At 38.7% G+C, this 15,216-nt stretch overlaps 1 protein-coding gene across 2 annotated transcripts in view; it reads right to left on the bottom strand.

The window, feature by feature from the left end:
- Positions 1-15,216, bottom strand: part of HMCN1 (hemicentin 1) — a 379,828-nt gene that overhangs the window by 231,003 nt on the left and 133,609 nt on the right. For both annotated transcript variants that reach the window (XM_079760677.1, XM_079760678.1), the window contains exon 5: positions 1,598-1,769. In XM_079760677.1, the coding sequence (XP_079616803.1) occupies positions 1,598-1,769 (172 nt within the window). The remainder of the gene's footprint in view (positions 1-1,597; positions 1,770-15,216) is intronic.

The raw sequence follows: 15,216 nt of genomic DNA, 5'->3' as shown, positions 1-15,216 counted from the left end.
GCGATCGCTCAAGGCATATCTTTGCACAAAGTGTAAAACCTTAACTGGTTCCACAAAGCACAGGAGGAGGCTTTTATTGTTCGAGGAACAATTAAAGGAGGGAGTGTAATGAAGTAGGGTAATACCATCTCCTATTGATTTGAGATTTATCGGAAGCATCTTATAGTTGGATTTTAGAGGGGAAAAAAGCAAATTTGGAGTTAAATCATAGTTTAGTTATTCATTTTACTCTTGGCTCACCTATGGACTACTCCTGCAGTTATATAAACAAATCAAATATATGGATCCTATGTTTTGATCGAAAGCTTTATAGTAATTCATGACTTTTTAAGTATCAGTGCCAATGGCAATGACTTTAAAAGTAGTAGAAACGTAATGCATTGAGAAGAGGTACTTGGAAGTACCCGAGTAGTAAAAAGCACAAATCGTTCCTGGGTGGCATGGATGTTATGACAGTGGAATGCTACATCACCAGACAAATCAATGTAGAAGGCCAAAACCTGGAGAAAAAGGTTTTGCTTGCTTTATAAATTTCAATTTGATTACTAGTGTGAATGTGGCCTTTGAGGACAATTTCTTATGCTGCTTTCTTTAACGTATTAGTTACTTTCTAAGACTCAAATTAAATAAAGTAAGAAAGCTGGTTATTCCCTCCACATTTATAGTCACAAATAGATGAGAGAGAGAGAGAGAGAGAGAGAGAGAGAGAGAGAGAATGTATCATAGTCTAGTAGGTGTGGCTTAGCAGTTGAGCTGTTTACCCAGGGACCAAGAGGTCACAGGTTCAATTCCCAGTCAGGGCATATGCCTGGGTTACTGGGTCAATTCCCAGGAGGGAGCATGCAGGAGGCAGCTGATCAATGATGTTTCTCTCTCATCGATGTTTCTATCTCTCTATCCCTCTTCCTTCCTCTATCTCTAAAAATCATTTAAAAAGAATGTATCATATACTAAAGCCAAATGGAACTAAAAATGTTTTGCAAATATCAATAAGTAAAAAATATTTCTAAGTGAAAATATTAGGAAAAATAAGGTTTCTGTCTTTACTAGATTACTTGAAAAAATGTAAGTCTTACAGTAATATTTGACCAGAAATGGAATCAAGCCAAATCTTGGGGTTTTAACATATAGAAGCAAAGTAAATTAACACTTTACTCTAATAAAAATATATGTTTATTTTTTAACAACTGTCATCTGAAAATTTTAAACTTTATCAAGAAGATAATCAGTAAAAAAAATTAGTTGTTTTAAAAGTTTTTTCATGTGATTCATTTAAAAATAACAAAATACTGAAATATTTCTTCATAAATTACAAAAATATAATTTCAGGTTCAACTTATATATATTTTGGGGGGGGTAGTTTAGTACAATTAAGTTACTAACTCTGATCTGTTTACATTATTAGGAGTTTTAGCTTTTAAAATCACATGTTAATTCAAAACTATGACTAAAAAAAGGGTTTATTTTTATACATCTCCCCCAGTCATTTTTTAATTTATTTATAAAGTTAGCATTAAGTTAACATACGTAAGTGTGCAAAAAGTTTTTTACCTTTCACGGCTTTTGTATTTTATTATATGATGTTGGTATTTCTCACCTAAAGGATTGCGAATTTCAATCACTGGAGAAGGGCCACTCAGGGACACAGTCACCTCTTTGAGGCTGGGATCAAAAGGGATTTTCCATGTGTTTACAGCCTGTTCCAGGTGATCTGTAGATAAGAGGTGGACTTTGGAGGCCTGCACTGCTTCCTCTACCCATTTTAACACCTATCAGAGAAAAAGAGATGTGTGAGTGACATCAGAAACATTACAATTTCATGCCACTGTGACTTCCAGGTGCAGAAGTTGGCTTTGGTTAATCACATGACTCAGGCACTTCCTTCACGGGTGTGAAGTTTATTTCCATGACAGCGAAGACAAACCTTTTCCTACATCCAGTTATTGTAGTAGATTCAGAATAAAATACTAGTTTAGCTCACGGTCAAATTTCAAGTTTTCGGTCTTGGAATAATATATTCAAAACAAGAGGATAGTGTCCAAAACCAGTTAAGTGAAACATGCAGAGATAGTACAGTCTGTTTTATGCTTCTCAAGAGATCTCTTTTCTCTCCATTCTTTCTTTCTAGATTTCTTTAAAAATCCAATTTATTAAAAAAAGCAAATTATCAAATCCAATTTCAATCTATTAGATATATAAATTGTAAGATTGTATATTGTGATTATACATTATACATTGTGACATATATTGTAGTGTATTATTAAAAAGACAATGGCAATGCCAGCAAAATATGCATTTTTATAATAAATACCAAAGATAATAGAAAAAGTAACCATTGTATTCTTAAAAAATAGAAAAATACTTCAGGTTAGAGCCAATTTAAGTAGTGTATTCTTGAAAAGTAGCCTTTTGGAAAATGTTAAGAAAGTGGGTTCTAAAGGGGAGTTAATGCCTCACTGTGAACAAGAAAACTTTCAGTTCACAGATGTGTCTGCAGCAAATACAATTCCCCATTCAACAAAAAGTGCATGCCTGAACGGGTGCTGCTTAGCCAAACATACTACAATTAATTCTAAATCATGTGAATCTTTAATCTACCTTAGATCATTCTCTGGTTCATATATCCTTCAAGACAACATATTATTGTGAACAATTTTCCTTAGAATTATGCATAGAACACTGAACAGAGCTGAATATTAAGCTACAGTCAAGCTATCCTATCTAATAAAGAGGTAATATGCAAACTGACCATCACTCCAACACAAGATGGCTGCCCCCAGGTGGTCAAAGATGGCCGCCCCATGTGGACACAAGATGGCCACCACAAGATGGCCAGCAGGGGAGGGACCAGGCCTGAAAGGGAGGGCAGTTAGGGGTGACCAGGCCAGCAGGGGAGGGCAGTTGGGGGCGCCCAGGCCTGAAAGGGAGGGCAGTTGAGAGGGACTAGGCCTAAAAAGGAGCACAGTTGTGGGGGACCAGGCCTGCTGGGGAGAGCTGTTAGGGGCGACCAGGCCTGCAGGGGAGGACTGTTGCGGGGGACCCAGCCTGCAGTGGAGGGCAGTTGGGGGCAACCAGGCTGGCAAGGGATGGAAGTTAGGGGTGACTGGGCCAGCAGGGGAGGGAAGTTGGGGGGGACCAGGCTGGCAGGGGAGGGCAGTTAGGAGTGACCAGGCTGGCAGGGGAGGGCAATTAGGGGCAATCAGGTTGGCAGGGGAGCAGTTAGGCATCGATCAGGCTGGCAGGGAAGTGGTTAGGGGGTGATCAGGCAGAAGCAGTTAGGGGCAATTAGGCAGGCAGGCAGGTGAGCGGTTGGGAGCCAGCAGTCCTGGATTGTGAGAGGGATCCCAGATTGGAGAGGGTACATGCTGGGCTGAGGGACAACCCCCCCCTCTGTGCACAAATTTTGTGCACCAGGCCTCTAGTCTATAGATATAAAAGGTTAATATGCAAAGTGACCCCTTGGGAGTTTGATCGGGAGACCAGAAGTCTGATCGCTCACTATGACGTGCACTGACCACCAAGGGGTGGCATAGAACATGACACTGAGGGAGCAAGGGAAGGAGGAGGCGGGGAGGCGTGGGAAGGGGAACCACGTGGTAGCAGTGCTCGGGATCCAGGGAAGAAGGCGGCAGGGAGGCAGGGAACTTGATTGGCCCTGATCACCAGCCAGGCCTAGGGACCTTACCCATGCACGAATTTTGTGCACCGGGCCTCTAGTATCAACATAATTGTCTAAAGAAGCTGAGGCCATATTTTGAAAAATGTAATTCTGAGTGATATATCATGTTTGAACTAAAATGTATGGCTCATTCTGCTCATCAAGTATGTGCCTATGGCTACAGAAATCAGACTGATTATAACTAATAATGGACCACAAATAGGACTTGTATATTAATAACCAGACTGTTGACATTTTTATATCTTTAACATAGAATGTGGTTGCCTAACTCAAGGAAATGGTAAGGACTGACTTGTCTGTGAAAGCATTTGGTAAATTTGATTGACAGTAATTTTGAGGATAATGTCTGATGTGGAGACTAAAGAGAACAAAGGACAAGAGAAACTGAAGAAATGGGCCGAATATTTGTTTTAAGGGCACTACACACAATGTGGCCATAAATAATTCTCAACTGAAAAGGAGGAAAATAATTAGAAAACAAGAATTGTATAGTATCTCAACTTTAACAATGAAATGCAACAGTGTTAAGCAGAAATGGAAGTAAAACCAATGTTTATACACCCTTTTCTAAAAGTATAACACATCTCAAATATATCTTTCCTTCAAACCCAAGGGAGAGAAGGTGTGATACATCATCACCGGAAGTCTATCCTACTGTCTACCAGCTATGCATGGAAATCACTAAGTCTAGGCATGCTTATGAAAATGGAAGACTTTCTAATTTAGTTGCATTTTCATAAGGCAATGTGTTCAAGTGGTACGGAATATAAGCAGGCTTTGATTTGCTCTTAATACTGTTTCCAATTCATCACCATTTACGAGGCTTTCACAAAGGGATTACCATGTATCATAATATTACTAGTTGGGAACTATACAGACCAGACTTCTGTCAGGAGTCTCAAATCACTTTTTTATCCACTTAAGAAAAAATCAAATTGAAAACAGTTGTAACGCATTTTATTAGAAAATACAGATCTTGCCAACATCTGAATAAAACTAGATCACTGTAAACTATAGGATCACCGTTAAGTGCGGTTCCCGGCCTCTCATGTTGCCATATATAAAGAAAAAAAAAATCTTAAATTGTCTAACCATGAGAAACGTTCTCATGAGACTGGAAATGGTCTTCTATTATAATGACAAATGGAATAAAACCAGAATAATGTAAGAGGCTTTGCACTGGTGCATTTTTACTGACATAAAAGCTCTTTAAATCACTAAGGAACCATTAATTGTACATTAAGAGTTCTAATATAAAAATGGTTCTCTGTTGATTTGTAGCAGTTTATTATCTCAAAGGGCTTTTGAGACAATCTAATCCAGCTTCTTTATTCTATAGATGAGGAAACTGATAGTCGAAAGAGTTCTTGTACCTTTTAAACGTCTATCTAGACTGATTGTGGATCAAGGTTATTTTTTATATAAGTTCCTGTGTTCCTGAGACACTCTTAGCTTAAATCTATATCGTATCCTAAATCATAATACTTTAAAAAATACATTCATATGTAGATTCCCCTCTGGAAGGAGATGCAAATATTGTTTCAAACCACAAAAGCAGCATGCAGTGTTATGTATTATGAAAGAGGACAGTATTAAATAGAAATGGAAGTGAAGTCAATTTTTGTATACACCTTCCAGAACAGAATTTGAAAGAAGCTTTGCTTAAAGAATATTTTTTTCTTTTTTTATTGAGATGTAATTGACATATAACATATTAGTTTCAGGTATACAACATAATGACTCAATATTTGTATGTATTGCAAAATGATAACCACAAAACAATGATTTGATTTGCTGTATATAATAAATCTAGTTATTGGTTTTTAGACAGTGGAAAAGAGGGGGAGAGACAGAGAGAAAGAAACATCGACATGAGAGAGACACATCGATTGGTTGCCTCCAGCACATGCCTGGATCACGGTGGGGGATAGAGCCTGCAACTGAGGTCCATGTCCTTGATGGGAATCAACCTGGGACTCTTCAGTCCAGGGGCTGACACTCTACCCACCAGCTATGGATGATGAGAACTTTTAAGATGTACTCTCTTTACAACTTTCCAACATACCATACAGTATCATTAACTATAACTACCATACTGTACATTACATGCCAGGACTTGTTTTATAACTGGTAATTTGGACTTTTGACCCCCTTCATCCATTTCACCCATCCCAAGCCTCTGGCAACCACTAATCTATTCTCTATATCTATGAGTTCAGTTTTTGTTTTTGTTTTAGATTCAAATGTAAGTGAGATCATACAGTACTTGTCTTTCTCTATTTAACTTACTTCACTTAGCATTGCTTCCTCACATTCCACCCATGTTGTCACAGATGATAAGATGTCTTTCCTTTTTATGACTGAATAATATTCATCTCTGTGTGTGTGTGTACCACATTTTCTTTACTCATGCATCTGTCCATGGACACTTAGGTTGCTTCCATATCTTGACTACTGTAAATAATGCTGCAAACACATGAGGGTGCACATATATTTTCAAATTAGTGTTTTTGTTTTCTTCGGATAAATATCCAGAAGTAGAATTCTGGGTCATGTGGTAGTTCTGAGGTAGTTTCATTTCCTAAGGAACCTCCATACTGTTTCCACAGTGACCGCACCCATTTACAATCCCACAAGAAGGGTTCCTTTTTCTCCGCATCCTTTCCAACACCTGTTAGCTCTTGTCTTTTTTATAATAGCCATTCTAACAGGTATGAAGCAATACTTTATTGTGGTTTTGATTTGCATTTCCCTGATGATTAGTGATGCTGACCACCTCCTTTTGATGCTGAGCACCTTCATATAACTTTTGGCCAACAATATGTCTTCAGAAAAATGTCTGTTCAGATCCTCTGCCTATTCTTTAATTGTTTGGGTTTTCACTGTTGAGTTGTATGAATTCTTTGCACATTTTAGATATGAACATCTTGTCAGTTACATGATTTCAAACTATTTTTTTTTCCATTTGGGAGGTTGCCTTTTCATTTTGTCGATGGTTTCCTTTGCTGTGCAGAGACTTTTCAATTTGATGTAGTCCTACTTGTTTATTTTTGCTTTATGGTCTTTGCTTTTGTCAAATCCAAAAAAAATCATCACCAAGGCTGATGTCAAGGAGCTTACCAACAATGTGTTGTTGTTTTCTAGGAGTTTTATGGCTTCCGGTCTTATGTTCAAGTCTTTAATTCATTTTAAGTTAGTTTTTGTGTATGATGTGAAACAGTGGCCTAGTTTCATTTTTCTGCATGTAGGAGGCCAATTTTCCCCCAGGACCATTTATTGAAGAGGATGTCCTTTCCCCATTTTACATTCTTGGCTCCCTTAAATAAATTAATCGACCATATATGTGTACATTTATTTCTGGGCTCTCCATTCTATTCCATTGATCTATGTGTCTGCTTTTATGCCAATACCATACATTTTTAAATTACTGTAGCTTTGTAATATATAGTTTGAAATCAGGAAGCATGATGCCTCCAACTTTGTTCTTCTTTCCAAAGACTGCTGCGGGTATTTATGGTCTTTTGTACATCTGCACAAACTTTCTGATTGTTTGTTCTATTTCTGTGAAAAATGCCATTGGAATTTTGATAGGGATTGCGCTGATTGTACATTGCTTTGGGTACTATGGAAATTTAATAATATTAATCTTCCAATCATGAGCTGGGGCTACCTCTATGCTTACTAGTATTTGTGATTTCTTTCATCGGTGTGTTATCGTTGTTAGCGTACAGGTCTTTCACCTCCTTGGTTGAATTTATTCCTAGGTATTTAATTCATTTTGATGCAATCTGGAAGACATTTTACATGAAATGAATCATATCCAAATGAATTCCCCAGAACACCTTTTGTCCTTTCGATGGGAAGACAGAAATATGGTTAAGGTGTTGGATACAATTTGTAATTATTCATATGTTTGTATTTTTGTTGTTGTTTAATGAGAAATGGCAAAACAATGATTTGATTAGCTGTATATTTTATCACTAGTTGGACAGTCAAGAATTAAATTATATAAAAATATTAAAGCTTTTGTTGTCTCTGATGTGAGAAAGACCTGCCACATCTCTAAGACAACCACTTAAGGTCAATCCTAAGAAAGAGTAGAGACAGACTTCACTCAGCTCTGATACGGCTAAGAGATGGTCCTTTGAATAACCAGGAAAGCCTTTCCCCCAGGTTCATGTTCATTTCTGCCCTGCAGTATAGCATAGGGCCTATAATTCAGAATCTGCTTGGAAATCACCAAGTATGTATTGAGCACCTACTGAATATAAAGGATAGTATGAATATAAAGGATAGTACAGGAGATTATAAAGAATAGCAAATAAAAAAAAACACATCTCCTGCCTTATGAGACATGTCAATCTAGTTGGAAAAATGGGACATTAAAAACAAATTAACTAGTTTTTACCTTCAAGTAATAAATGCTCAATTTATAGTTCTCAACTGTCATGTACTTTCCTACTGAAAAATTTTTAATGGTTACCAGTTACATCCAGGATAAAGCCCAAGCAAAGAGTATACTAAGGGGTGGCAATGTGAGTTATCCACCCTGGATGCAGGTTAATAAATGGATACAGTGTTTGTGGAGAATTTAAAAACAATAGTAAAATTGATTAAAAGTTGGTCTGCTTTTTAATATCTCATGTGCTAGTAATCTTAAGCAATGTCATTCAAGGAGTCCTTGACAAAAGGATATTTTGTTGGGTTTAAAATCGAAACAATTGCTTTAATCACTGTTGAATTTCAGTAATACGTACAAGCTTCAAATTAGAATATTTTTATTACTTTCCGATTAAGAAACATTGTCTTCTACATAGACATTAATTCTGAGAACTCCCAGTTACATATCAGGTGCATGGTCATGCAAATTATGCTACTCACTCATTTCAAGAGTAAATATGTAGTACTGTGATCCTACACATCCCTGTGTTTAGACAGTAGGTTCAAGCTAAACTTTGATACCTCAGAGATTACATGATATGACAGGTGTTAAAAGGATCACTGTAGCCCAGCCACGGTGGCTCAGTGGTTGAGCATCAACCTAGGAACCAAGAGGTCACAGTTCAATTCCCAGTCAGGGCACATCCCTGGGTTGTGGGCTCGATCCCCACTGTGGGACATGCAAGAGGCAGCTGATCATTGATGTTTCTATCTCTCTCTCCCTCTCTGAAATAAAATACATACATATATCTATACTAATAAAAGGGTAATATGCTAATTAGACTGGGAGACCTTCCAGGAGACCTTCCGGACGTTCTTCTGGACAAAGCCATGGTGGTGGGGCTGAGGTAGAGGCAGTTAGGGGCCAAGAGGGGAGGGTAGTTGTGGGTGATCAGGCGAGGATGGGACGGCAGTTGTGGGTGATCAGGCCAGTGGGTGGGGCTGTTGTGGGTGATCAGGCCAGTGGAGGGGGGCCGTTAGGGGTGAGCAAGCCAGCAGGGGGGCAGTTGGGGGTGAGCAGGCTGGGGGGGAGGGCAGGTGGGGGCGAGCAGGCCAGCAGGGGGGGGCAGTTGGGGGTGATCAGGCCAGCAGGCAGAATGATTAGGGCAATCAGGCAGGCAGGCAGGTAAGTGGTTAGGAGCCAGCAGTCCTGGATTGTGAGAGGGATGTCTGACTGCCGGTTTAGGCCCGATCCCTAACCGGCAGTCGGACATCCCCCAAGGGGTCCCAGATTGGAGAGGGTGCAGGCCGGGCTGAAGGACACACACACACACACACACACACACACACACACACCCTCCTGTGCACGAATTTCGTGCACCGGGCCATTAGTGTGTGTGTGTGTGTGTGTGTGTGTGTGTGTGTGTGTGTGTATTAAAAAGGATCACTCTAGCCTTAGTGTTGAAATTAGACTGTAGAGACTGCAAGGTCAGAAGCAAGGAGATCAGATATGAAGCCAATGCAATACTCCCGGTGGGAAATGATGGTAACCAGACCAGGGTTGTGGCGGTGGGCAGCAAGCAGTGGCCAACTCCAGATGTTTATTGACAGGGATCACTGAAGACTGGATGTGGGGGGTCTGAAAATGATGCCTCAGTTGCCATTAACTGAGACTGAAAAGAGAGCAGAAAGAGTTGATTTAAAGGGATGGTGGAGTGCGGATGAGAATGTAGGTTCTCAGCTTGGGCTTGCTCAATTTGAGATGTCTAGTAGACATCCAGGGGTACATAGGAAGGAAGCTGTCATATATATGGACCTGGGGTTCAGCTGAGAGGTGCAGCTTGAAGATACAAGAGAATTTAAAGTCATGAAGCTCTCCTTACAGCATCTTCCCACCAAAACTTACACAAAGGGGGAAATAAATCATCCTGTGAAAATAAACATATCTATCAATCACAGTGGTCCTAAGCAGACAACCTTCAGATAATGATCTGCCCCCTTGTATGTGTCCCTGTAGGGAGAATGTACTAGTTATGTTGATAAGAGTGTTTTAGATTTATGGAAATTAGATTTCTCATCACAGATGACCGAGTTGGTATTCTTATTTTAGACAACACTGCTGTGACTGTGGTTAATAAGAGCCTCTTCCTAAGAATGGGTCCATTCTCAGAGTGCCGACAGAACCAGTTTCACCGTCTGCACATCTCAGCAAATCCGCCAAAGACTGTCACACTTTGAGGTCTCCTGAGAAGACCTTCCACTGATGATACCCATTTGTATTATTCTTTGTGTACTTTATGCCTGCTTAATTTGGAAAATTCCTGAGTGAGCTATTCCAACAGTAAGTGCTCTAAACAAGCGTGGTTGTGAGTCATTGTATAGAACATGAAATAAGAAATCCATGTTATAAGGTATGTGTGTCTTTTTCTGGTGGAACTACAATTTTTTTAAACGTACTTTTATTGATTTCAGAGAGGAAGAGAGAGATAGAAACATCAATGATGAGAGAGAATCAATGATCGGCTGCCTCCTGCACACTTCCTACTAGGGGTCAAGCCTGCAACCCAGGCATGTACCCTGACCAGCAATCGAACCATGGCCGCCTGGTTCATAGGTTGATGCTCAACCACTGAGTCACGCTGGCTGGGTGGCACTACAATTTCACCCAGTTCCTAGAGAGGAAATGGGGTGCGGGAGGGGTTAGAAACTGGAAGGGCATCAGGAAACTCGGGTTCAGTGGGAACACTACAGAGGATTGATGACACAATGACCCTCAACTTCAACTCTATGAACACCTAAAACTTGTATAACACTACCACACCTTCAACGTGATGAGAGTTCCCCAGTGTGAAACAGCTGAGAAAATAAAGGCAATCTTCAGACATTTCTGAAGGGTGAGATCATCCCTGCTGGCTACTTTAAAGTGTCAAAGTGTATTTCGTTAATTTATCTTCATAAATTTCTTATGTGTCACAATTTCAATGGGTTACAAATGACTGAGGAAATTAAGCTTGCCAAAAAATAATAATCACTTAAAATTATAAAAGATTGACGTTTGTACATTAGATCTTCAGATTTCATTCATATTATAGCTTAAAGTTTGTACCCTTTTAACCAGTCTCTCCCTGTCCCCCTCACTTCCCAGCCCCTGGCAACCACCAATTTACTCCATTTTTATGAGTTTGACCTTTTTTTTCCTTCTTAGATTCCATGTATAAGTGATACCAGGCTGACAACACTGCATTGCACAACTGAAATTCGCTAAGAGAGTAGAACTTAAATGTTATCACCAAAAACAGTATTAAATTCCATGTATAAGTGATACCATGCTGATAACACAGTATTGCATGGCTGAAACTTGTTGAAAGAGTAGAATTTAAAAGTTCTCACCAAAAATAATTTTTTAAAAAGATAAATATGTGAGGTGATTGATGTACTTATTAATTAGATGGAGGGAATCCTTTCTTAACATGCACATATATCAAATCATCATGATGCAAACTTTAAATATCTAACAATTTTTTTGTCTATTATACTCCAATAAAGCTGGAAAAACATAAAAATAATAGATTGAGTTTTTCATTTATGTCTTTAATTGAATCCTTTTTTGTTTGCTTGGGGTTTTGTTTCTTTATTTCATGTTTTTCCCTCTATTAAATACCTATTTTAGAATGAAAAAAATCTCAGTGAATCCAATTGTCTCATTAAAAGTCTTTTACGTTGGTGGAGACTGAGTGGAGGTGGGCAAAGGGTGGGGGTGAAAATGAGGGGTATCTATAATAATGTCAACAATAAAAAATAAAAGAGGGGAAAAACCCTCCCTTGTTATGATAGGAAAAGGAATTCAAAAATTACATAGTACATAAATACTTACATTCACACACATCCATACATCTGTACATACATATATACACATAGGTATGCCTACATACATAGACTAGTTATGATCTCACTCCTGGCTACAATGAAAGCAGGAAAAAGTCCAATCTTTACGAAGGCTCTTTATGAGTAACAAAGAAAACCCGTAGTTCAAGAGGTACTTGAGCACTACCAAAGTTAGCTTTTTTATTTGTAACCACAGGAGATTGGTTCCAGGACCCTCCCCCAGCTATCAAAAATCCAAGTCTCCATGCTCAAGTCCCTTGTATAAAGTGACATAGTATGCCCTGGCTGGTATGGCTCAATTGGTTGGAGCATCGTCCCATACACCAAAAGGTTGTGGGTTCGATCCCCGGTTGGAGTGCATTTGAGAGGCAACTGATCATCTCACATAGATGTTTCTCTCTCTCTCTCTCTCTCTCTCTCTCTCTCTCTCTCTCTCTCTTCTCTCTCTCTCTCTCTATCTCTCTCTTACTCTCTCTGAAATCAATAAAATAAATGTTTGAAAATTTTTAAAAAATGACATAGTATTTGCTTATAACCTATGCACATCCTCCTGTATACTTGAAATCATCTCTAGGTTTCTTATCATATCTAATAAAATGTAAATGCTTTGTAAATAGTTGTCATACCATATTATTTAGGTAATAAGGACAAGAACAAAAATTCTGTAAATATTGAGTACAGAAGTAACCACAGTAGGCCTAACTACATTGTTAGCAATAATGCACCTTTTTTTGGAATACTTTTGATCTGCAGGTTGAACCTGCATTTATGGAGCCAAATGTATACTATGAAGAACTTTATATAAATGTACAGTATACAGGAGGAGGATTCATGGCTTGGTTGGGCCAGATTTTCAAAAGGATATAGAAAGGGGAGCTTTAAAAAACAACTTTACAGAGCTACCATCTCTTCCATAGAAAAGTCTTTTATAAATGCTAATTTGTAAAAGTATTTGAACATCTTACTTAAAATAGATAAATTAAAGCATGAAATAATTCACACTGCAAAGGAATTCTGCATTTCAGGCTCTTTTCAAATGTTTGTTTATAGTCATTAAATACATAATTAAGATAAGAAACTATGAAGCTAAAGCATTCCCTAGTACTAAAACAAATTTTAATTTATAATGCCTAGGAGAAGTTAGGTATTTATGTGTCCTGATCTGCCCCCAGCCTCCGTTTTACGGGAAGTAAACTAAAATATAAGACAATATGGTTTATATTTGACATGCAAAAATCCTATTAATCTCCTGCAGGATACACCTAATTAAAATTAGCAAGATCTCTCAAAAAGACCTCAAAATATACACTTAATTCCCAAGAAGAACTTCCTAGGGTCTAAGATCTGGTTCTTAAATTCAGGAACCTCATTTCAACTGAGATGAGATGAATTTGGGGTAGAAAAGTTATTTCTTTGGAGCAGACACACTTACATTGAACCCTCAAAACTGAAAATGTCAAGTCATACATTCATTCACAAGGAGGAGGAATCAGAACATTTATAACCACATGGCCTCTCCATTGGCTTCTGGAGGCCGACTTATTCTGGAATCCAAAACATAACTGGATGGTTGTTTTGATGGCTACCATATAAACAGCACTCACACACAAGCCCCATGCAAAGAACTTTACAAATTTTACCTCATTTAAGTTTTTTAATTTATTGTTGACAGTATTACAGATATCCCCCAATTCCTTCCCTTTGCCCACCTCCATCCAGGCCCCACCCCACCTCAGGCCTTCACCACACTATTCTCTGTATCCATGGGCTATGCATATATGTATATATGTTCTCTTTCCTCCCCCCCCCCCCCCACACACACACCCTTCCCCTCTGTGGTCTGAGGTCTATGGAAGAGATGGTAGCTCATTTAATTTTTTCCATAACCTGTAAGTATTTACATTTTAAAGTAGGTAACTAATACATTTCTAGTAAGTATAAGATTTTTTAAAAAGACATAGGACTCCAAATCTCATGCTCTTAAACACTGTAAGATTATAATATAGGGCAAAGTTCTTTGGGTACTCATTACCCTTCATTCCTACCTTTCAAAGAAACTGCAGACTCCAACTGGCTCATGGAAAGAAAAAAGAGAGAGAGAAAGAGAAAGAAAAAAGGGAGAGGAAAGGGAAGGAGCGGATGGAAGGGAGGAGGAAGGAAGGGAAGGAGAAGGAAATACATTAGATTTTGGGTTATTCTAAGGGCCTACCTAGGTCCTAGTAATTTAAAGTGATTCAACAGATTTCAAGCATAACTTTCACTACATACAATTTTCAAATTATGTCCTGGTTTAAGACAATCCCCCTACACTTACAATGTAAATCCTCCATTTTAGACAGAACTTGGGTGGGCACTGCAAACACTACTCTTAATGACTTAACTGTCTCTAGGCTTCCATGTTGACGTGCACCCATTCTGATTGACACCTTGTTTAAATATTTGAACATGTAGTCAAGTTACAGGCAAGTTTCACCTACCCCCAGGCCATTCAACCACTAAAAGGAGCCTTTTGTATATTTCTGCTCTAACTATGTGTTGATTTTAAAGTGAAGTTTTCAAGATCTCATCATATTTTCCATATTTCCACATGGCCTCCTAAGGACTAATATATTCAACAACAAGAAGCTTTTGGAAGTATACATTCAAACGTTATGCAGTCGAGCTTTAAGTGCATTCAATGAGGAGATAAATTGGAGGTTGTAAAGGTCCAGTTAGTTCAGAGGTTCCACAAGGCATAAATGCTAGTGACCATATGTGCTTCAGGCAGTCAAGAAGAGGAGCCATCCATGTGGACTAAAATTACTGGGAAATGCTTTATAGAGGTGGTAAAACTTCAACATTATACAGCTTTTAAAATCTGGCACCAGGCACAAAAACCTTAGTCACACTAACTCGTTCCAGATTCCCTCTCATCTTTCGAAAGGACCCTTCCATGTGGAACAGGCTGGATTTTTAATGGGAACGTGAGCAATAACATAGGTGAATATTCAGCGCTTGCCAGGCATCTTCAGTCACCCTTTTAAATGGCAGTAAAGTTTTATGAGCTCCCACCACTAAATCAGCACTGCAGAGATGGTAGTTGGAAACAACTGTACAATCTTAGGAGGTCCTAAGGGGAAAAGAGAAATGTAAAGCAAGGATCCACGTTTGGGAAATAAATGGAAGTAATGGAATAAATCAGAGGAAATCAGACCCCTCAGCATTCCAACAGATAATCTACTGAAAGAGATGAGATTTCGAAGTAAATGTGATATGGAGGCAGGAGGAGGGGG

The sequence above is a fragment of the Cnephaeus nilssonii genome (assembly GCF_951640355.1).
Source record: "Cnephaeus nilssonii genome assembly, chromosome: 21".
NCBI classification, from domain to species: domain Eukaryota; kingdom Metazoa; phylum Chordata; class Mammalia; order Chiroptera; family Vespertilionidae; genus Cnephaeus; species Cnephaeus nilssonii.
The sequence above is the reverse complement of the archived record's forward strand: the minus strand, read 5'-3'. Positions and strand labels throughout refer to the sequence as shown.